We start from the raw sequence: 22,977 nt of genomic DNA on the forward strand, positions 1-22,977 counted from the left end.
CTTGCTTTAACTACAAAAACTCTTTGAATTCCTCTACCATTCTCTCCTCTCTTCACTACATTAAAAAAAAAGAGAGATACTACTTATTCATTACTGAGATGTCATCTGATAACTCTAATCAGTCCATGATGCCAGGCAGCTTCCACCATTCATTCATTAATTTCACCCACATGCTTGTAAATATCTGCAAAACAAACTCATTATCTCCTTCAAAACCTTCCTTAATGAGGCAGGATTGCCTACTGGGTAGAACCCTTGACAGGGACTCCGGGACCTAGATTATGCTCCTGGCTTGTTTACTAGACTCACGTATTTTGGATTCCCCACCTGTAACGAATAAAGATACTTCTCTGCTGTACTCTTTAAGATCTGCTGGTGAAATGTTCCAGCTAAGAGTTATGTATTGTTATTGTAGGTATTGTATGTATGTATGCATTGCTAAAACCTCCTTTGGTTTAAAAAATTGGATTAAGTTGCTAGTATGCAAGCAAGTAGCTAGATCTGTTTATGCTGACAGAATTGTATCATCGTAGCCTGTTGATATCTCTTATATATTCTGTTGCATCTATAGAGGTCCCCTCTCTGCCTAGTTGTACCTGGAGTGCAAACGCTTCGGGAGGGGACTCTCTTTTCGGGGTGGCTTTCCCCTGGCTCAAGGAGGACGGCGGAGACACCACCAGCTGAGTGTTTTGCGGTGCGCGCCGTGTGTGTGTCGGCTGGTGGCAGAGGGGCCTGTTTTGAGCACTGACCCTTGAACCACGCTGAGATCGCCTCCAGAGCCGCGTCACGGCTACCGCAACCGTGTCCTGGGCTGTAACCAGTGACCGAGCAGCGCAGCAGGATTAATGTAATTAGTGTGAAACTAACTGGGTGAAATCATGTGGGTGGCAGGCGAATGTGAGCAGTTACCTGTTTATGAACCCAAACACTACAGGCTTTGCCACGCACATCAGCAACCGAAAGGCTGCCAGCGGCCCCGCTGAAACCCCCGGCTAAGCCAGGGGGCTCAAACCGCTGGCCCAGGCCGCCCCCATGGAGCCCCCCCGCCGCCCGGCTGGAGCAAGGCTACGCCCAGCGGCTTGAGCTCCAGCCCGGGCTCTCCCGCCCCTTGCGGGCGGGCCCGAGAAGCCAACACTCGAAGCCCGCCGCGCTGCCCCTGCCCCGCCGCCCGCCGGGACGTGTAGTTTCGGAGGCGGGCGGTCCCGCCGGGCGTAGCGAGCGGGCCTGCCGCTCGCGGACTACAACGCCCAGGCTGCCTTGCGCGCGGGCGGCGGGCGCTTCCGCTCCTGCTGGGCGGTGGCGTGGGTCGCGCGTTGCTGGGCAGTCAGCTGGCCGCAGGGCGTTAAGAGGGCGGGTGGCGCTCGGGTGCTCGCTCGCGTCCTGCCCGCTCTGCGAGGGGGAAAGGCGGCGGCGGGGAGAGAGAGAGGGAGCGGGGGGGAGGGCAGGCAGGCGCGCGCGCGCCGCGGTGCCATGGCCGAGACGATCGCGGATACGCGGCGGCTCATCAGCAAGCCGCAGAACCTGAACGACGCCTACGGGCCGCCCAGCAACTTCCTGGAGATCGACGTGGGCAACCCGCAGACCGTGGGGGTGGGCCGCGGCCGCTTCACCACCTACGAGATCCGCGTCAAGGTGAGGGAGGGGCGGCCGCAGGGTGCCCGGGGCGGGGGGGGGGCTTGCCGCCCTCGGTGGCGGCGGCCCTTGCGCAGCGGGGGCGCTCGCCGCCGGTCTGGGGGCTCGCGGGGCCCGTCAGCGCGGCGAGGGGGCGGCGATGGCCGAGCATCGGGGGACCCCGTCCCTCGGGCGGGGGAAGGCCCCGGCTGCTGCGGGAGGCCGTGGAGATGATAGCTCGCCTGTATGGAAGTCTGATGATAGCTAAGCTAACAGGCTTCCTTTGAGGCAACCGAGGGGCAACCAGGTTTTCAGCACTGCCATGCACAACTACCACGGGACTGAAATACTGTAGTGTCAGCGGTTGCTCACCTGCCTCTAAACAGAAGGAGGCAAACTCAGGTGTCTGAAATATAGTAATATGGGTGGATCTGCCCTGAGATAGGAGGTGAGGTTTGGTATTCCAGCAGTCTCCAAAAGCTGTGGAGAACTTGTAAATAAGCCTCCTGGGCATGAAAGCTAGACCAAAGCTAGCTAAACTGATGGAGTGAGTGTATGCGGGGGGGGGGGGGGGGGGGAGGGTTTCAGTCTCCTTCATACTTGAAATATAAATGAAGTGCCTAATAAACAGGGTTGTTCCTAGTTGTGTGCTATCAAGTATTTAATCTCAGTGGTATCAGATTCCTTCCTAGTGAGGAAGGCCATATTCACTGCCTTGTCTCAGGGAAAGCTAGTAGTCTTGAGCTGGAGAAAAGTCATTCCTGGGCTCCCCAGTCTTGATTTATGGCCTCAGTAAATAGGGCTTGTAGGAGTGGACAAGCAAGTACAGACCATTTATTGTGTGGTCCTTGCACTGTGCTGGTAGCGACCTGAGGTAGTGCCCCCTTCTAGTCTATGCTGCCTGTAACAAGCGAGATTGAGAAAGATGAACTCTTAAGATCTTATCTTCTTCTGTACCTTGTGATTCAGTTTACTGCCTGTATAGCCTTACTCTGTCACAACTGGCTGAAGCTGGTCGGTTATTACAGGCAGTGATAGAGGGGCAGAGACCTTATTGACCCACCCACCGCCCTTCTTCTCTCCCACCCTGCAGTTTGACGTTTTGCTCTCACTGGACACCACAGAGCACACATGTCTTTGTGGCAGGAAAGTTTTCAGCTGGGTTCGGCCTGATTGGCCACTAAAATTCTTCTGATAACTTCTAGCCTGTGTGGGTTTTCTGGTGCTAAAGGTGCAAGTTTTCAGCTTAGTGTAGCTTTGCTTATAAAAGCAAAATCAACTGAGATCCGAACTGATTAGGGAGGATACTTCTTTAATTCTGATGTTGCTAAACTGTTGTGTTTCGGTAGCTGTTCTTGGCTTCAGCGTGTGCCCCTTGGGCAGGGAGGATAGGTTAAAACAGAATTGTAGCCTGTGTTTGGCCTTTGTGTGAGGACAGATTAACAGTAGCCAATTTGTCAGTGCTTTAGCTGTGCACTTAGCAGAAAGAAATGTAACTCTTTGCCTTGCAGGGGGAGGTATTTGTGCCTTATATATCTGTACCTTTAGTTACTGGTGTTTTTTTCTCCCATGAGACTGAGCATTTGGAATTGCTGGGCCCAAGGAAGATAAGGGACCAAGCCTTGGTATGGACTTGGGGATGAGACTGCTTTTTCTGTGTGAGAAGTCCTTAAAGAGGAAAAAAAGCAAAGCAAAAAAGGCTTCCAGACTGTAGGTAGGCCAAGAGTAGCCTATTTGGGCTAGAAAGTTCTAGATTCTTCTTCTAATGAAGACCTAGAAGTGACCATAATACAAATGTACACTGTAACCTTTATTCTTCTTACTTTCTCCTTCCTCTATGTTCTTACCTAAACACTGTCTTCTGGAGGGTGCTCCCTACATCCATCTGTATGTGTTTGTGTACAGGACTATCTCTTGTAATACATGATCATTCTCTTTCCAGTTGTGCATTACTGTACACATAGCACATGCAGTATGTGTGCATTCATATCTATCATGAACTGTAAAAGTGAGAGTTCTGGGTCTCTTCTGTGTGTTGGAAGGCTGCAGGGCAGGTATGTTCTGTGGTCACGCAGAATGATGTTCACTGTGTAAATCTGTATCATTTTTTTTAACATAAAACAGACCATATTGCCAATATGCAAATTCCCTCATGGGAAAGGAGTTAGAAATTGAATTATCATAGTATTATAGTTCTAAAAAGTAGGTCTTGTACCAGATATTTATTATAAGCTTTTTACTACTTCTCTGGAGCTGATCTCATCCTTGGAGACAGACAGTAGCCACCAGCTAGTCTCTGTTTTGACAACTGGTTGTGGTCGCTGAAAGTGATAGATGACCTTCCCAGCTTCCTCCAGCAGTGGAACAAACATGAGAAGATGGAATACCTTGCCTGTGTCATACTTAAAAGGCTATGTTTTAAATTAAAACCACCATTAAAGTGTTAAGCAGTGTAGAACTAGATGACTTAGCTCTTAACAGAGTTTGCCAGCAGTTATTGGACAGCCTGGTGTTGTGGCTGGAGATCACTGTGCTAAACTAGAAACACTTGCACAGAGGACACAGATTCACGTTTCCAAAGAAGCAGTGAGACTTGCACTGTTGTCATGGTGTTTTGAACTTGGTTTAAGGGTCATTCTATCTTTATTGCTTTGTCTAGATCTCAAAGCTTAACTTCTGTTAGAAAGACTGAGCTTGATAGCAAACTGTTAAACTGATGTCTCTCAACATCTTGCTAAAACAGTTTGTGTGTAATACTGTAGAAAAATCTCATGCCTTAATTCCTGTGTTGCTATACTCTTCAACTTCTGGTAAACCTCAGATATGAAAAGCTTTACTGGGTGCTCAGAGTGTTTTGGGTAGACTACGTACCAGTATACCACTGGGTAAGGAAGTCAGTGATGTTCTCATACTTATGAAAGGTTTTTCCATAGTGTGTGCCTCTGTGTAGGCTAGTATGATAGCTAGTGCAGTGTGGTAAATGCATGGTACTTTCACAAGTGGTTAAGCTCTCAAGTATGCTTCAGGTAAAAGCCTACACAGAAGCTTCAACAGGGCAGCTTACTTGGCAATTTTTCTGTTCCCTGTTTTCAGCTGAAGATAGGTTCACACAGCTGTTAAAACTTGCTGCAAAGGCTGCTGGATGGGGTTGGCTAAAACACTAACTTTCTGAACCTTTCTGAATGCAACTACTATGCAGCTTCATCATGACAATAAAACTTGTATGTCAGTGTTCAGTGATGATAAGTAATGGGAAGACACCATCCTTTTAAACTTGCTGTTTTAGCACTGTGCTTTCGAGTGGGCCATGTTCTTGCAGTTTGCTTTTCACCAGCATTAGGCAAGTCCCTTCCATTCCAAGGTATCTTTTGTGTGGAGGCTTAGGGTGGGCTAAAAAGGAGAACAATGCAGTAAGAAATAAAACTTCAAATACTTTTTCTAGCCCACTAAAACTTGATAAAGTAGTCATCTGTTTTTCTGAAAGTGTCCAGGAGCTCACAGAGCAGTGCTTGTGTAGGGTTTAAAAAAAAAAAAATTAGAATACCTGCTAAAGTAATACAACTAATTGTAGTTCACTGCCCTTAACCCATGAGGAAAGGCATGAATTAACAGTTAAGTTCTGAGTGGAATTCTGTCTCCATGCCATGTGCATGGGTCTTTACTAGCTAGTCACTCAGGTACTTTTTCAGGGAAGAGTGGTCTCTATAGGAGACCAGTAGTTAAAACTCCCTCTAGAGGGGTGATTCCCTTCTACTTGCTACCCCTTTTAATGGTGGACTTGTACATGTCAGCACTCTCCAGCAAGAACATGTGAATGTACTCAAATACCTGTTACTACTTATGGGCTGTAAGCTATTTTCCTGAATTCCAGGAAATACAAATGTAGAACAATGACAATTGTCGTACTACCAGCTTTCAGCATGTCTGGAGTCCTTCTCAATTTGGTTTCAGGTATTATTCAACTTCTACTGTAGTTGAGACCAGTAGTGTTCCTGGGAAGTGGGTCAACAAGAACTTTTTTGCTCAAATAGTCTATGTAACAGCTTCAGTCACTTACATCCTTTAAGGAGACAAGACTGAAGCTTTACAAGCTGCCTCTGATCCCAGGGACTTGTGACACTTCAGAATCTTACACCATTATGAAAGTAGTTCCCTGGGAAATGAGCACTCTGCTTAGAATACTATAAACAAAGCATACAGATACCCTGGAGCTATGTTTGGAGAAATATCCCTTTATTAGCACTATTTCATCTGTTAAGGTCTCTGTAAAACTGATTTCTGCGCTGCCCATTTCAGCCTGATTAGAATGAATGGTTAAAAACTTATCCACTTAAAATTAGTGAGAGCTTGCAAAAAAGCCATTACTACTCAGACTGTCAGTCACTAAAATAAAGTATCTGGTACAGAAGCTACTAGTTCAAATAGGTTCACATAGCCCCATTTTTCAATTTAAGGGTCTCAGTGCCAATGTCAGCCTAGGACCCTTATCAGAGGATCTTTGGAGTTGTGCAACTGAGTTAAACAAAAAGTCTTTGTTTAATTATTCTGTTTATTCTGGTGGATTATCTGTTGCCTCTAATCAGTATGTCTATATTGAGCACTGAGGTACCCACCTTAGCTTCATGGGGTTCCACAGTTCAGTGGTTTGTTTTACTTGACGTGTAAAAGGTGACACCTTGCTGCTGTGCTTCCAGATGTGAAGTGAATCACTTGGGTGGAACCAGTGCTCTTTAAGGCAAGTCACCCTTGCTGTACTTTCTGCAGAAAGACCTCTATAGACCTGCAGAGGTACTTGACTGCATATGCTCTAAGTGGGGAAGGAAATGAACATGTAGGCTGTACAGTGCATGCAGTGTTAAGAATAGTACTGGCCTCAAAGGATTGGGGAAGTAAATCAAAGCTACTGTTAAACTTGGGTTGCATCTGAAAGCCTGTTGTTATCTAACCCCATCTTTCGGGGCCTAGTTTGAATGCAGTGTTTGCATTTCAGCATATTGCTAAGTAATTGACTTACAGTTCTGTGACCAGATAAATTCAGAATGAGAGGCTAAGTGAACTGAAAATACAATTTGCTCAAAGCACTTGTTTTGTACCAAGATCTTGCAAAGTGGCATTCTTGATCTAGTGAACGTGTCTTTGAAATGTTCTGTCCTTGAACAGTACCAAACTTATTGTCCTTGCATTCAGCAAGTGTTGAAGTTGTGACTCTTCACATGAATCTGTTGGTACACAGTTCACTTCAGCACTGCTCAGTTTCATAGTCTCTGAAGCTTGTGGTGGAGTAATGATTAAACACTGACTCAGTGTGGGTATGTTTAGGGATGCATAATCAGCATTAATTCAGTATTTCTCTACTACTGCAAATCTTACATCATGCTGCAGGACTGCTCTAACTGCAGTTAATTACTCATTTAATACACCATTCTAGACACTGCAGCCAGTTAAAGATATTTCTAGACTACTCTGGAAAGAACAGAAATGCACTGATTCTGGGAAACAGGTGACTTCTGGCTTTCTGTTCTGCAGCATAGATGCAGCATCTTTACAAACATTACCTGTTCCCTTAAGCATTACACTATAAAAATAGCTGAAAGGCAAAGAATTCCCCAGGATACTAGCTGGGGAGAAATAGAACTGAAGTGTCTTAGAAGGAAGCTTCTGAAGCAAGGAAAATGGATTCACAGGTCTGTTCCATGTATTTGCTCTAAGCAGCTGACTTCTGTAGACTTTTTTTGATAAACTGAGTATGAGAACTTGGTCCTAAGGTACTGAACTAGCTTGGTGTTGACATCTGTTATTGTATAAATAGGATAACCGAATCTGAGTAGCACTTCCTACTGGTATATTAGTTTAACTGATAACTTGGCTGCCTTTAACTTCTACTCATCCAACACAGGCCCTGATTGTCATGTATTAAGAGTGCGCTCTAGTACAGTGCTGAACTGGCCAAATCGAATGGAACAATGACTAATCTTTGTAAGACAAATGGCTGTGATCCAGGTAGGCATGTGACGCCAGAGTATTTTGATACATCTTTATTTTTAGATGGCTTGCCAAAAAATGTCAGCTTGAACTTTAGAACAGTCAGGTGTCCCCTGCTTTTCATCTGGGGAAATAAGTAATACAGCGTAGCTTTAAGCTTCTAACTGTAGAGAGTGTTTTCTTTAAAGGTTGTTCCCCCCCCTTCCCCCAATGCTTATTACAGTATTGAAGGTTGTTTTAGCAAGTACACAGTCTGAATGCCCTGTGAAACTAGTGCTGATCGAAAGGTCTCTGAAGTTGCTGTTGCAGCTATAGCTTTTTTTGAGGGGAGAGGGGGTGGAGAAGCCCTCACTTCCTGGTCAAGGTAGGAAAGCAAATATTGCACACACAAGATGCTTCTGAGAATGTATTCCCTTTGTGGCTATTTTTTGAGAACCCAGCTCAAAACTCTTCTGTCATGAAAGATCTGGGGCTGGCAAGCCACACTGTTTGTGCTGGTTTTATGGCCAATCCTAAAAGTACAGCTTTAAGCTAGCCTGTAGCAGCTTTGCTCTAGAATCAGCAGAGACTGAAGCTGCATCTGAGTTCTCTTTACCCCCTCTAAATCTGGAAATACAGCTTTAGTTGCAGGACTCCTAAAGGTTAGGTTATGCTACAAATTACTGAACAGGGGCTATTGGCTTTTCTATAGCTGTTAGGTAGTCAGTTAAGAATGGGAATTTTACTGTGCTAATAGAACTGTAAATATGGAGAGACTTTTTGGCATGAAATATACTTACTTCCACGCTAGTTTCTTACCTCTGGCTTCTTGGATGCTTATACTGATGTATGAATACTGTACTGTCTCTAGCCCACAAAAGGCATGAAAGTTTTGTTAGGTGCAAAAGCTATCAACTGCAGTGGTTCATAGCAATTCGTCTGCTGCACTTGGCCATAGCTGGTATTAGTATTGAAGATGTCAGTTGATGATGCTAAAATATTGACTTAATGCAGTCCCTCTTCAGTCATTTCCCTTGAGAAATGAGTGATGACCTTACAGTAGGTCAAAACAGAGCATATGGCTGCTAGCCCATGCAATTGTGTAAAAGTGGAAGTCCCTTGTCTTTAAAAGAAACACTGTTTTGGGGGGGGGGGAATGTGTGTGGTGGGGTGTGTGTGGTTTTTTTTGTTTGTTTGTTTTCCAAGGAGGCTTTAGTTTGCTAACCCTGAAATAACTAGCTGGAGTTACTACCTGTATCTGGGTGTTGAAGTCTTTGCCCCTATTTGTCCAGTTTAAACTAGGCTCCTATTTTTTTATTTATTTTTTTAGACTTGGCTTCTGAGGATATGACTTGAAGAATAAGAAATCAGTAAACAAAATCTGTTTTTTCTGGACCTGTTATCTTAGTTCTTATCCTACTTTGAGCCTCCTGACCATGGCACACCATAGTTCAGCTGCTCATGATGTCGGTGAACTTGATCAGGTGATGATGGAACCTGTTTGGCAAAAACCCAAATACCTCTACACTAACTTTCTTGTAGACCAGCTCGGGGCTCTAGGTGTTGGGCATGATAAAGCTTGACTCTTGTCTGGAGTTGACTGATAGTCTTCATGGTTGCTGCTACTAGGATTTGAATGCTTTAATCTTCAGGATGGAAAACATCCTGGTTCCATGTCTCAATGTGGAGTGGGAAATCCTGTAATACTGGTTATAGCTTAAATAAATTTTAAGCTATATAAAATTTGGGGTTATAAATATGGTCAGATTTTTTTAGTGTTCTGTCAACTTTGGGATTTTTTTGAATTTAGTATAGCTACAATAGACTTGGACAACAAGTAGAAATAAGGGGAAGGTTGTAAAACAGGGCTTTGATCAAAATGACTGCAAATATTTTAGAAAAGTAACAATCTCCTATCAGATACTTTTCGATGGGCAGAGGTTTCTGTAAAATACACACAAAATCAAAACTTCTAGTGATTAAAGTTTAGAATACAGCTGTGCTTGGCTTATTGCTTTTCATAATTGTAGGCAGTGGGGAGCTAGCTGCTGATGCTCCTATCAAGTCTGGAAGGAAACAAACCACTAGTAATAATAATGGACTGCTGGAGCCAGTCCCTTTGGTGTACTGAAGGATAACAGGCCCTTGCAAAAAGAAAACTATAATTTTTCTTTCTCCACCCTGAATGTTACTTACTGTAACGTCCCAGTGTTCCCACTGGCTGACTGTGAATGTAGCCAAAGGGTGTAGTCTCTTGACAAAGATTACAGCTCTTACAAAGAGATAGTAAGAAGCTTGAATTTAGCTTCTGAGAGTCAAGGTCGTGTAAACTTCTATTAGAAGCGAGCTGAGCGTTTTCTTTCACTCCATTTTAATGGAAATAGAGTTGTATCAAGGCTACCATAACCTACTTGAAAAGACAACATCAAAGTAGATACTATGGCAACAGTGCAGCTTTATTATCAGTCTAAGAGTGGGAGACATGGGCAATGCAGTGCTGTTGATTAGTGTTATATTGGCAGATGAGGAAATGAATCAAACTCATCTCACACTATCCTGGACAACGCGGTTGTGGAGTTCTGGCAGGTGTGGGGGTGGAATGGGCTGCAGTGACATCCTGAGTCAATCTCTTAGCGTGTCAGCTTGCTCTCTGAAGGAACCCAAGTGCTATTTAGGCTGAATTTATATCTGGCAACAAACTTGTAGGAGCAAGCCTAGGTATTTGAAAGGCTTTTTTTACTCCATGGATAAATTAATCTAATCTAGATAATAGATTAGTTCATAATTTTAAGTCATTTAATTGTTCTATTTAAAAATAAAGCACTTCAGTTTTTCTCCCACATTTAAGGCACTTGGCTGTCTACAGTGCAGTCATTTTGGTATACAAGTTGTCTTAAGCTGCAGATGGGTGATTTCTGAAGGTGTTGATTTGTACTCATGAACTACTGACACTCTGAATGTGGAAGTCTCTTTGCTTGTATGCATAAACAATTTTCAATCTGCTTCAAACTTCTAACTGGGCACAGCTCTTGGATTAATCATTGTAACAGCTAGAATGCTATTCCTTAGTCATACAAGCTACGTAGTCTAGAACTGTGACTTGCTTCTGAGGTGAATCAGGGCTTCCTGAGCTCAGGGTGGGACTTCTAGTTTGAGTAAACTGTAGCTGAGGAAACATGTTTTCTGGGAAATACAGGTTTTGCCCTAAAATCTATTACTAGGCAATCGCTACTTTGACTAACCAGTTTGTTAAACACTAGCTAAATCACTTGAGAATGTACAAACTCGCTTGGTGTGTGGAGTAGAGGAATGCAGGAGTGACTAAAGGTCTGGATTTGTCGTCTTCTGCTGTTTAACTACATAACTTGGCAACAGTTCTGACAAACACTTGTTCCAGTGTATTGGCTTGGTCATAACTTTGCAGCAGAATAAATCTGACTGTTCAGCTTTCTCTGAAGATTGTTGTGTGAGTGAGTGTATACATACACAGGCTGCTACAGAAACAGTGCTAGACAGTACCTGTATCTTAGCATCTTTCTAGGCTTAGGATTTTGGACTCTGGGGAATTTGTGCAGAGCTGGTTTATCAGTCTTCCGGGAATATTGGTTTAGCTGCAGTTCTGAACAGTGACTTTTGGTTGTCTGTTGTCATGGATAATGCACCACAATCCTTTTAGATTAAGAACTTGCATTCAAACTACTGGAGAGGCATGATTTTTGGACTAAGAAGCTGCTGAAAATTGGTGTTAGTATAAGTGAGACTAATTATTACACTGTAGAAGAAACAATTGCTACAGTAATTATGCTGAACTTATCAGAGGAACAAGCTGTGACCCAGGGGGTATGCCAAATGATTTCTGAGCTTTGTAACAGACTTGACAGATCAGCAGGCCTTCAGAGGCTGGGAAGTCAAGACTATGATGCTGAATGAGCATGAGGGGAAATACTTGCAAAGCTGAAACTAGCCCAACTTGAAGCTTTGTGTATTTGTCTTCCTTCTAGCAGGCAGAGAGAGCGCTATGTCCAGAGTAACTACTGGAGCCTCAGTGACTAAGCTAGAATACAACACTCAGCATAACTGTGAAACTATGAATAACTTTGATATGCTGTATGATCCTGAAGCTGACACCTCAATAGAAATCTAAGTTTTTGTTGACACCTTACAGAGCAGTGCTTCCTTCTACCAAATTCTTTCTCACTAGCAACTCTTGTGTCAGTAGCTGCCTGACTTGCTTGCTAAAAAGTGTCTATCCATGGCAGTTGGAGGCAGAAGGGCAGGCAAAAAGCCTTCCTACAGAAGGAAGAGTGTTCTATTCAGACAGAGTAATCCTCTAGTGAAAAAGGCATGTACAGTAACCTCAGGTGTGAATATATCCTAGGTTAAAAATGGGCACTTACACTGTTTAACCTGTTTAAAACAGGACTTTCAAACTGCTTATTAAAATAGATCCTTTCAAACAGCTGCGTATCTGAAGAATGCTGCTGTTATCAGCGCTAGCTTCTAAAGGAAATGGAATTGCTTCAGTTTCTGATCTTTAAAAAATGGGGATTAGCAGTTGGAACTGAACACAGTTAGCTATGAATTTATATCCAGACCAGAGGAGAGGGGACAAACTTTGCTTTAGCAATTAATTATCAAGGTCTATGACTTGTGAACCACTTGATCTAATGGTACCCTTGCAGCGTACACTTAAATTTGAATGTCTCCAGTGTTTATGATCAAAATTGGAGAAAGCAATTCAACTTGAAGGGAAAACAAATACTGTCCTTTTCCAGCTTGCAAAGTGGGCTAGCATGTCAAAAGTTCAAAAGGGAATGTGGAAGGTAAAATGAGCTCAACTGGCACCTCTACCCCCACATTGTACCTGTAAACCTTATGTTGTTTAGAGATTAACTTTATAGACTTCATGCCCAGAATCATGAAAAGAGTTCCTGAAGACCCGGGCACTCTTGTGTGTGTGTAATTTTTTTTTTTTTTTTTTTAAGCTGCTTTTATTCAGTTCTAATCCCTCTTGTAAGTAACTTGAGAGGAGAATGGAATATTTTCTGCAGGTGAGACCCTACATGTTAAATATTGTAAAGGACTTGCTATCTGAGGTACTGACAAAGATTTGATGTTGTAATGCGGAAAGCTGAATTTAGTATAAGCCAATGGCTGAAACTGGAGAAAAATAATCTGATACTTCACTTCTGGGAATCTCCTTCATGCACTCTGGGGGACCTAGCTTTTTTCTCTCTTGAGTAGAGTATCCTTATCCTCAAGACCGGAGTGTTTGTTTATAAAGCTTGACTTCTGACATAAGTCTTAAGTGCAATTTTGTTATTAGTCACTAGTACAATGAACAATACCTTATTCGGGTAGGAGAACTTGAGTTCTCTTAAACATTTAGTGATACCAGGTTTCATAACAAAATACTGTTTTGTGCTTTATCATCTGTCAAGTATGGACTAAATAGCATAATGTGAAAGCATAGGACTAACTTTTGAAGTATTTTGAGCTGTGAGATAGTCAAAAGCTCCTTATTGGCTGGCAATAATATAATGTCCCGTAGTCATAGGCCTGCCTAGTGCAGGAATGTATCTTGGCAATTAAACTTGCCTTGAGTAGCCAAGACTGTCACTCAGATAATAACTTAAGCATAGCAGCCTATATATGATATCTTACAGGGATATCCATCCAAACTGGGATGACAAACTGAGTGGAATGACTCATTATTTAAAAAAAAAAAAGTTGAGCATGCTTAGCCTAGTTTTCTATTGGGAGAAGCAGGAATAACTAGTCCTGGATGAACATCAGCTTCCTACAATGTACCTCAGAAGACAAAGTTGGTGAATATGCAGTCTGACAACAGCAAGCTCTATGGATGTTGCTGCCAATTATATATGGCAATTACAGACTTGCTTTCAGTAGTAGATCATAACTCTTACAGCAACTTTCTTGTAATAGTCTAGCCAGTTTGCCATTACAGTAATCTGAAGCTTAAGTGTTGCTGAGGTCTTGGAGCTTTTTCTGCTGGGAAGGTAAGGGGAGTGCTCTTTCAATGTCTGCTTTTACAGTAGTGTTGGATAACAGTGGAATAATCTTCTACTCTAAGAACCTATAGAAATAATATAGGCTCCTATAAAAGTTAGTGTGAGGACACCTGTTGGAGTGCTCAGGTATGATAGTCCTGTGCTGCCTTTTAGCCTGACTCTTGTTTGCTGTGTGTTTCAAGGGTGTTAGAGTTGGGTACTGATGCTTAGGGTTTCTAGGAAGCTTCTTTCAAGCCTTGTTTAGGAGGGTTCTGCCTCAAACTCTGCTTGATTTAACTTTGCAGTAAAGCAGTCTGATTTCATCTGTACTGACTGCTGTCTTGAATCTCAGCCTTAGTAGCTTTCCTGGAGTAATCCAAACCTGGCAGCTGGTACTAGTGGATCTTCAGCTTCATCTGTACTGGATGTGCCCTGTATGGATTCTGTGGAGGCTGCAGGACTTACTGTAGTTGCTTTTAAGAGATGTTGAAGACCTAGTTGTATCAGCTAGCAGAAGAGCACAGGAAAGAGTGTCCTATGCTGGCACCTGAAATGCAGCAAGTATCCTGTGTGGATAAGGAAGACTTCTTTTCTTCCTTCTACTGTTGTATGTATATCAGCATGGGGAATCTCTCTCCTGAGAGTAAGAATACAGATACCTGTGCAACCTTAGCAACATCTCCTTGAGTGGCCAGCAAATCTTTTGCTATTCTGCTAGGTGAAATGATGGACAAATAGCAGTGATTAGAAATTGTGATCCAGATAAGGGGTCCACAGGCAGTTTAAGGCATGACTTACTCATGTAGCTTATGCAGAGCTTTGTCTGCCCTTTTCTATCTTGAACACTACTCAATACTATTGCATTGTTGCTCAAGTGGAGCAAACTTTGACTTAATAGCTTGCTTCTTGCTTCTACTTAGCAAAACTTAATCTAATGAATAGCTTGTGTTTGTTTTCAGACAAATCTTCCTATCTTCAAGCTGAAAGAATCTACAGTCAGAAGAAGATACAGTGACTTTGAATGGCTGAGGAATGAACTAGAAAGAGAAAGCAAGGTGGGTAACAAAAGTAAATACAAATATGCATAGACATGAGAAGAGTACTAAAGTGTTATCTGTATGTTATAAAGCATATCTGTCATAATCTTGCACAGAGGTTGTGGTTGAAAACCTGTAGAAATGAAACCTTGTGTGTGTCAGTCTTTCAACAAACCTTGGTATACAGTGCTGGAGACTGTTGCTCAATGATTTTTAGTTAATTGAGTTTAACTGCTTGAATTCAACTTCTATGTACAGACTGATCTTTTCTGGTAGTGTGCGTGTATAGTTTTTTTCTTTTTTTGACTAGGTATGTTAATGATAAGCCGGGACTCTAGGAGGGAGAGGTGGCACAGCAGGGGTATAAACTTGCTTGCAGGTTGTACTTAAGGCCATATTTCTAAATCTTTCAGGTTGTGGTACCACCCCTACCAGGAAAAGCTCTTCTCCGTCAGCTCCCCTTTCGAGGAGATGATGGTATATTTGATGATTCTTTTATAGAGGAAAGGAAGCAGGCTCTTGAGCAGTTCATAAACAAGTAAGTGTTGGGTCTATCTGGAGATGAACAGATCAACTCTGAAAAATGGAATTGGAGCTGCTAGTCCTCTATGGCTACACTAGGTTCAGAATAGCGAGAAGCTTTCACAGTCTTGCAGCAGACCATACTAATGTTGCTCATCCAGTGTTTGGTTTGGATATGTTAATGCTTACCTGAACAGCTGAAATGAGTGATGTTGGTATTATAGTTAATTTATGCAAATTACCACTAAAATTATAGCATTCAAAATAGTTCCACTTTTTCATTTCTGAAAAGGTGTCCTCCATTGGATAAACAATAAAGCTTACAATGGGCTTACAGCAGTTTACTTTGATTGCAGATGTGAGGTATTATCAGCTTGTGTAATGATGTGTATTTTCTCTAATCATCATGAGAAGCTGTCTGAAGGTATAGGAACTCTACTTGAGGTGTGCATGTATAGTGTTTGAAAGAGACACTTCAAGCTGTCTCACAGCCTTCCAAAGGATGAACAAAAAATTAGAGTAACAGACTTATGCGACTGCTGTTCTACCACCTCACACCACTGATCACTCTCCATATAGTGACCCAAAAAACTACCTCAATCTCTTTAATGCTGTGGATCCAAGTACTGGGTGGGAAGGAACTGTCAGTTACACAGCTGTTCTGGTCTCTGGAGCCAACACACTGTTCAAACTAACTTGATTCTGGACTCCTCCCATCTTAAAAGGTGGAACTGACAAAACTCGATTTGGTGTTTTAGTCTTGCTCAATAGTAATGCTCTTTAGCAGGATCAGAGGATGGCCTTAGTCAAGCCAGAACTTTACCTGATAACATATGATGTTGGTCAGGTATCACTTGTTGAAAGATGCAGTTTGGGGATGCAAAAGTGATGCGTTCAGTAGGAACTAAAATTAATGTCCTTTTTTTGCAAGTGAAAGTAAGTTTAGGTGTGGCTAGACTAAATCTTTTCACTTATTCTTCATGTAGTGACTTGTTAGCTCAATTTAGAGGTATTTTTAACTGTTCTGAGCAGATAAAATACTTCATTCTTACTTTTAAGTGATAGACTGCTGCTTCCTCTGCTTGAAGACAAATGGAACAAATGTTCAAGGTGTCTAGCTATTCTTTTAGACCATGTGAAGATAGACATGCTTATAGTAAAACAGAATATGTTCTCTTAAGGGTGTACAGTCAAGGTCCTTTAGCATGACTTTAAAGTAAAACTCCTCTCTTATCTATGCAGAATTGGAATTCTATATAAAATCTGAAAAAAATGCACTTACTGAAAGCTTTGTACGCTGAGCCCAGCAATATGTGGGGGGAGGGAGCTGTGTAAGTTCTGGAGCAGCTGGTAGTGAAACAGTAACTGGAATCCTTTAGAAAAATGTCTGTCTGTACAGCTAACAGAAATGTAGTGACCAGTTTACTGGTATCACTTGCTCAGTCTTGCAGCCAGCAATATATTGATCTTCTGAAAGTGTAAAACCTCAGTCAACTTTCCCTATGTTGAAAGATAAAAGAAGACTGTTAATATAGATGTGGATGTAGTGGCAGACTCAAGTACTGCTGGAACAAAGCTCTTCAGGTGAAACTTCTAGTTATTCAGCCTCATTAACTTATTCTGATGGCATGGGCCAACTCTATCAAGCAAATATTACCAATTAAAGCTTTGAACTATGTGGAAGGTTTAGAGTTTCTACAAAATATTCTGGGTATTAGTGAATTTAGTCCTGAAGGGAATTTGCATAATAGATTCATATTGCTGCATTCTCAAAGCTGGTCTTCAGTCTTAGAACTAGAGACAAAGCGCTCAAATAACTGACATACCAGTGTAACCAAGGAAGGGCTTGGTGCACTGGTACTAGTCCTTGATGTCCAGGAGCTCAAAAGTGGATGTTGTTAAGCTCTGTCTCTAGGTGTAGAATCTAGAGGGATTAAATCCTCGCAGTGCAGCTTACTTGAGTCAGCTCTCCTGGGCCAGCTTGCTGGCGGCACCACCACCACTATTTACAATGCTGTTCTCAAGGATAGCTACATTGTGAAAGTCTTGTCTGCCTGAATCTGACTTCTGGAGACATGGAGATATTGTAAATAGCAGCTGCTATTTATAATGATCATCATAGCTCAGTATTCTTCCAGTGTAGAGTAAGACACTCATATGAAACCAAGAGCTAGGTCAGACCTAGTCTAGCAAATCAGCCACCAATTTTCAAGCCCTTCTAAAAGAGGAAAGGAATTTGCTGCTGCCTCCTCATATTGTCCTCTATATCTTTCTAATAAAGTTAAAGGCCAAAACGTTTAGTGAGGGTAAGAAAAACTAGCTACTCCAGACTGTCTTCAACCTAGTGTTTGAGACTCCTGTCCATTTACTAAAACCTGGCAAGGTTGCCAGGCTTTATGGCCACACTTAAAATATTCTGTCAATGTTGAGTAGCAGAGGGCAGTTTCCGATTAAAGGACATGATTCCTTTTCACCACTTGCTTCTCATTGAGCACTGTTATTAGTGCTTACTTCATCCCAAGAGATGTACATGTGGAAAAGATGCACAAAAGTGCTTGGAAGTACTGATGCTGAGTCACTGGAGTTGGTTATGTATTATGTGTGCTTAACTGGATGAGCCTCTGCTTCATATTCTGGTAGATACAGGGACCATAGAGTTGATGCAAGCTCTCCTGGAGAAAGGGGGAAGCTAGAGTTAACTTGAACTCCTTTAGGTGTCTTTATCTATAAATGACCAACTTCCAGGGATTGAGTATCTTGATTTAACTTCCACCTTCAGATTTTGGGACTCTCAGTAAGCTACTAGGTGTCTTACATTTAATCCCAGGGTGTAACATTTAACACCTTGTGTGTCTCTTAAAAGTTTGGGAGCATCTTTTAATTTAATTTCAGCTCACTTACTGGAGAAAAGACAGTGGCTCTGTAGTCTATATACAGAACAAAAACAAATCCCTATTAGAAGTGTTGCTAACTTCTAGAGCAAGCAAGCTCTGTCTCTCCAGTGTTTGTTATCTAAGGCTATTTTCCATTATCAGAACAGAATGACCATATCTAGTACTTCCTGGCTGGGCATCAGTGCTGCTTGTACAGGTTGGAAGTGACCATGGTAAGTCACACTTCTCTAAATGGTGTCAAGGCCTGCAGAAGACCTTCACACCCCCTGGTGGAGTAAGTCTTTAACTCTTTCTGGACTAACTGCTGTTGAATGAGACTTAGAACTGATGGGTTAAGCTGCTTTTAAGGTGTCCTGTGTCAAAGGCATCAAGAACTGTAAATCTGAGCTTGACTTAACTCAGCTCTAGGTGTTCTAATGCTAGGATGGACACTTTGATACTCTGCTCAATTGCAGGTGGCAGATGTTGACATAACATGCCTTCTAATGACCAGAGGTGGCTCAGAGTTCCTGCAGACTAATATCATCCTGGGGAGAATGGCAATAAGTCTTGCTGCCAGACATCATTCCAGTCACCAACAGTAGAAGTGGGTTATATACCAAACTGTAGATCCATAGGTTATTGGTATAAAGTCTCACTGTTCTGACTAGCTGCAAGTAGACTTGATGTTAGCACTAATGCTCTTTTCTTCCTCTCCAGGGTTGCTGGCCACCCACTGGCACAGAATGAGCGCTGTCTTCACATGTTCTTACAAGATGAAGTAATAGACAAAAACTACACACCATCCAAAATAAGACATACTTGAGTTCTGAAACCATCTTCTCAAATGTTAGTGGTTCTTATGCTTGGTTTTAAGAGGTTATAGTTTGTCTTAGCATGCTGAGGATAAACAGGCACAAAGCCTCCACTAACATCAGTACACGGCTTGGTCTTTGCGTATGCTTTATAGCATTAAAGAACTCACTTGTCTTTTAGCTGAATCCTTCTGAATCCTTGATTTAAGAGTATTAAACTGAGACCATCCACCCCTTACAATGTCTCACAAACCTTTCCACTCTTATTTGCAATGACTTAACTGTGTTTACTGACTTGGCCTTACTTGAACTTGCACAGTTGTAGTGTCACGTGCACACTTGTATATGACTAAACTGCTATGCTGTTTCTGAGGTAGTCATCTGTCTGAACTTATGTAGAAAGACTGCTTTATTTCATATAACCTGTATGAGAAACACTTATGCAATTGTCTTCATGCTTGTAAAACACTTTATACTGAAGTAATGAGGGAATTATCTTTATATTCTGTAAGAGGGGGAAAAAAATCAGATTTATATACTAAAATAACTTGTCTAAAGTTTTGAAATAAAAGTGAAAATGCACTTCAAATGTTTGTCACTTTTGACCTTCAGTGTGATGTATCCCCTGCTTTCTGAGAAGCAGGGACTTGGCTACGCTGAGTGAGATGCTGTTTCAACCTTGCTGTGATGCCCTTCTGCAATATAGTCTTGTGCTACTAACAGGCAGCACTAAATACCCCAAGATGCTGACACTCACTGCTCAAATCTTACAGAACACGCAAAGGATTTGGAGATCATTCCTGTGTTGCAGAGCTAAAACTAGAGCCCTAATCATTTTAGGCAGTTAACAGATCTGTGGCTTCAATAAAAAGGTACCTTTCTTGTTAGCATGAGAGACATCAATCTGGCTTCAACCATGCTACAGAGAAAGGAATATTAACATAGCAGATAATATTAACATTACTCTAAGTCGTACAGCTGAAGATCAAGGTAGCTCTGCTCTAGGCATGGAGTCATACAAGCCAGGTAGAAGATATTGTCATAGGTTGAAATGTAGGTTGTGGACTCTTAAACTCCACTGTGCAAGCAAGCATTGCTGAAGTATTCTTCCTCCCTGGATGCTCCCAGGACTGGAGAAGCTTCCTCAGCGCTCAAATGCGACATGGGTATTACCTATCTAGATCCTCTTGAAAACCAATTCAAGAACACTCTAGTGGCCATCTGATCCAGGCATTCTGTGCCCTTCATAACAGTGCATGTTCTAAACCACCTTTTTAGTGCATGTTGGCTTAGACTTTTTTCTGTTGCTTTTTCCTTAGAATACTTCCTATCGCTTTATAGCAAAAGTCTTACAAACTTACTAGCAAAGTTCTTAGGTCCTTTAGGTGAGACCATTAACATCATGTTAAACTCCCCCATGCCATTTGTATGAAAATCTGGATGTAAAAGGCTAAACTGACAAAATGCTGGTGGTTGACTGGATTGTATGTGGTATTAGTGAATGGTTGTCTTCAAACATACTAGCTTGTGGCTAAAATAAAACAAGAATTCTGTGAGCTCTGCATGCTCACAACCGAAGGGAGTATTTTTATTCTTGAATTTTGAAGTGGGAAATGAATATACTGGGCTGGTGGCACAGTGGCGGGTTGCAAATGTGCTGTGTCAATTTTGGTCCCTGATTTTATGAATAAGACTGAGATTCAACAAAGTCTTTGCTCTGCTAAGTATGTGGAGGAAACAATTATTTGAGCATCAAATTATTCAGACCTACCTTTCAAGAAGTTTTCAGTACTGCAAAATAATCAATTTTAAAATTCCCCATGTTTGAATCATATTTAAAAACTGAGTTATTCATGGAAATGGCAGAAGAAACTATAAATGTATATGATGTTTCTTTGCTTAGGTTTAGATACATAGCAAGGGGCTCTATTTTTTTCCTCAAATATTCCTTTCTGTGAGAAGCTTCTTTCTGAAAGCAAGGTAAATGCTACATGTTATGCCTAAAGAATGACACAATCCATATGACCTACTGTGGGGAAAAGATTAGACTGAAGGGAGAAAGCTGCATACTTGATGTCAAAGCAGATTCTTCTTTTCCCATTTCCAAAGTGTAGTGAGGACTCTGGAGTGTTAACCATTGGAGATGACAGGATCAGGCTCTTCAGGGGCCATCTGAACTGGACTCTAGGATTTCACCTGGGTGTCAGTCCTTTAAGGCTGACTAGAGAGCCTAATTCTAGTGTAGTGCAGCTGGTTCTGCTGCTGTGCAATCTGCAGTTCTGGGGGAAAGATATGGTCTGAGATTAGCTGTGCCTAAACTACAGGGAAGTGTGTGTCCTTCCACCTCCTGAGTCTGCTGTGCAGATGGGCTGGATCCTGCATGTAGCAGGATGAGATGTGGGTGTGCACCCACTGCCCTGTCTGCTTTGCAACTGGGAGAAAGCTAGCATACTCTGTTGCATCCTCTAGTCTCACTGATCTAGGGACCAGGAGTGCACAGCATACTGCAGAGTGCAGTTGCTCCACAGTTTGGATGCAGTTCATGTTTGTTGCTGCTCCAAGACAGCAGCACAAATCCTGTCGAAACCAGTGTTTTGTCATGGGTTCTGCAGAGCAGTGGGTTCAACCTTTCTAGTTTATAAGCTGAATTGTCAAAAAGGCTAGGGAGCTACAATTGATTTTTCTGTCCTGTCCAGTTCTCTCTAGTACAGAGAACAAAAAGTAGTCAAAGATTATTACAAGTGTAGTAAGAATGCTTTATAAAGTGTTTATTGGTTTGAAGGTATCATTTAAAGATGGGATTCACCATGCCCTATCGCAAGCACGTTCTTAAGCACTCTGTGCTAGTTTGTGTAGAGGGTGTTTCAAAGTCCTCTAGTCCACACTTTATCTCACCTTACTCATCAAAAGACTGGTCTTGTATACCTCATGGTCTGGCTGCCTTGGAAAGGATGGAATGCGAGACAGCAGACTGAATGATTGGAGGAGAGATGAGGTGAAAACTTAGACCCCTGAAACCTATGAGAGTTTTGTGCTTGGAGTCAACGGAGCTAGGATTTCACTTATGTTCAGTATTCCTTGACACTGACAATGAGCCATTGTTATACACTGTACGTGTCCACTTGTCATTTTAATGTGCATGCTCTTTGGTCACTCATTGCCATATGGACAATATGTAATGTTTTCCTTCTCCTATTGCCAACTTCTTTCTGTGCACTAGAAGCTGCTTACCCCTTTCTTTGGTTTGATTATGCAATTGGACAACTTAATAAAACCTCAGAATCTTTTTGATTGAAAACTGTTTTTGCATTCATCACCCTTTGTTAGCTGCACAACTCATGGATATTAACAACTATCATAACATGAAAAAGAAGACTTGTACTAGGTTAAATCTCTGATCCATTTAGTATTGTGTCCTAGAAAAAGCTCTGTGTATGCTCCTTCAGAAGAAAATGTTAGGAACTTTGCAGTAGATGCATATTTGAATTACAAAAAACAGCTCTGGGACCCTTTGCTCCAAGGTGGGATCACTTGTATGTAAACTATTCCGTTGATGTTTGTCTAACCTGTTCTTTGAAACCTCTGATGATGTTGACACCACAGCATTCAAGGCAATCCGTTTTTATAGAGACTGTTTCTATTCTCTGGTAAGCAGAGTACAGTGGAAGAAACTAATCCAAAAATAGAAGGACAAGCGTTAAAAGAATAGTGGAAAGTAATTTAAATTCAATATATTTTTATTCTTTGTAAATACAATGAGTACAACTTTTTAACTTCACAAATCAGTTAATCCACTTTGTACAGGAAAAGTTTTACTCATTCTATGATAGTCCAAGTGCTGATTTTTCTCAGTGCTAGTTCCTAATAACAAATCAAAATTTGAAAAGTACAGCAGCTATCTTTAAATGCTTTTTTCTACATTTTTCATACATCAAATAAGCAGCTTATAACATTTTTGTGTGTGAGAGGGTGTAGGTCAACAAGGCTTCAAAATTAGAACCTGGAGTTTGCTAAAAAGGCATTGGAGACTTCTGGAAATTGTTAGCGTTGTATCAGTCAGCCACCTTTGTTTCTTTGAAATAAAATTCCTTCCTTTTTTTTTTTATAGTCGTTTCACTTTTTTGCACATCTCATTGACAAAGAGTTT

The 22,977-nt window shown here is 41.9% G+C and overlaps 1 protein-coding gene across 2 annotated transcripts; it reads left to right on the plus strand.

Annotated features, from left to right (window-relative positions):
- The first annotated feature begins 1,304 nt into the window (after positions 1-1,304).
- Positions 1,305-22,933, plus strand: SNX3 (sorting nexin 3). 2 transcript variants are annotated; one of them, XM_067293900.1, is made up of 4 exons: positions 1,319-1,632; positions 14,543-14,638; positions 15,034-15,158; positions 18,736-22,933. In XM_067293900.1, exons 1-4 carry the CDS (start codon positions 1,471-1,473, stop codon positions 18,839-18,841), a joined length of 489 nt encoding a protein of 162 aa, XP_067150001.1. In that variant the 5' UTR covers positions 1,319-1,470; the 3' UTR covers positions 18,842-22,933. The 2 variants fall into 2 exon arrangements, with proteins under 2 accessions (XP_067150002.1, XP_067150001.1); XM_067293901.1 differs by lacking the exon at positions 15,034-15,158 and having other exon boundaries at positions 1,305-1,632; positions 18,736-18,847.
- Positions 22,934-22,977: the final 44 nt, after the last annotated feature.

The sequence above is a fragment of the Apteryx mantelli genome, chromosome 3 (assembly GCF_036417845.1).
Source record: "Apteryx mantelli isolate bAptMan1 chromosome 3, bAptMan1.hap1, whole genome shotgun sequence".
Taxonomy (NCBI): Eukaryota; Metazoa; Chordata; class Aves; order Apterygiformes; family Apterygidae; genus Apteryx; species Apteryx mantelli.

Bases quoted from the DNA above. Each gene is read 5' to 3' on its own strand.
- SNX3 (XM_067293900.1), top strand. From the start codon at position 1,471: ATGGCCGAGACGATCGCGGATACGCGGCGGCTCATCAGCAAGCCGCAG. The intron at 1,633-14,542 runs GTGAGGGAGGGG...GTTTGTTTTCAG, and splicing joins CCTACGAGATCCGCGTCAAG to ACAAATCTTCCTATCTTCAA. The intron at 15,159-18,735 runs GTAAGTGTTGGG...CTTCCTCTCCAG, and splicing joins CTTGAGCAGTTCATAAACAA to GGTTGCTGGCCACCCACTGG.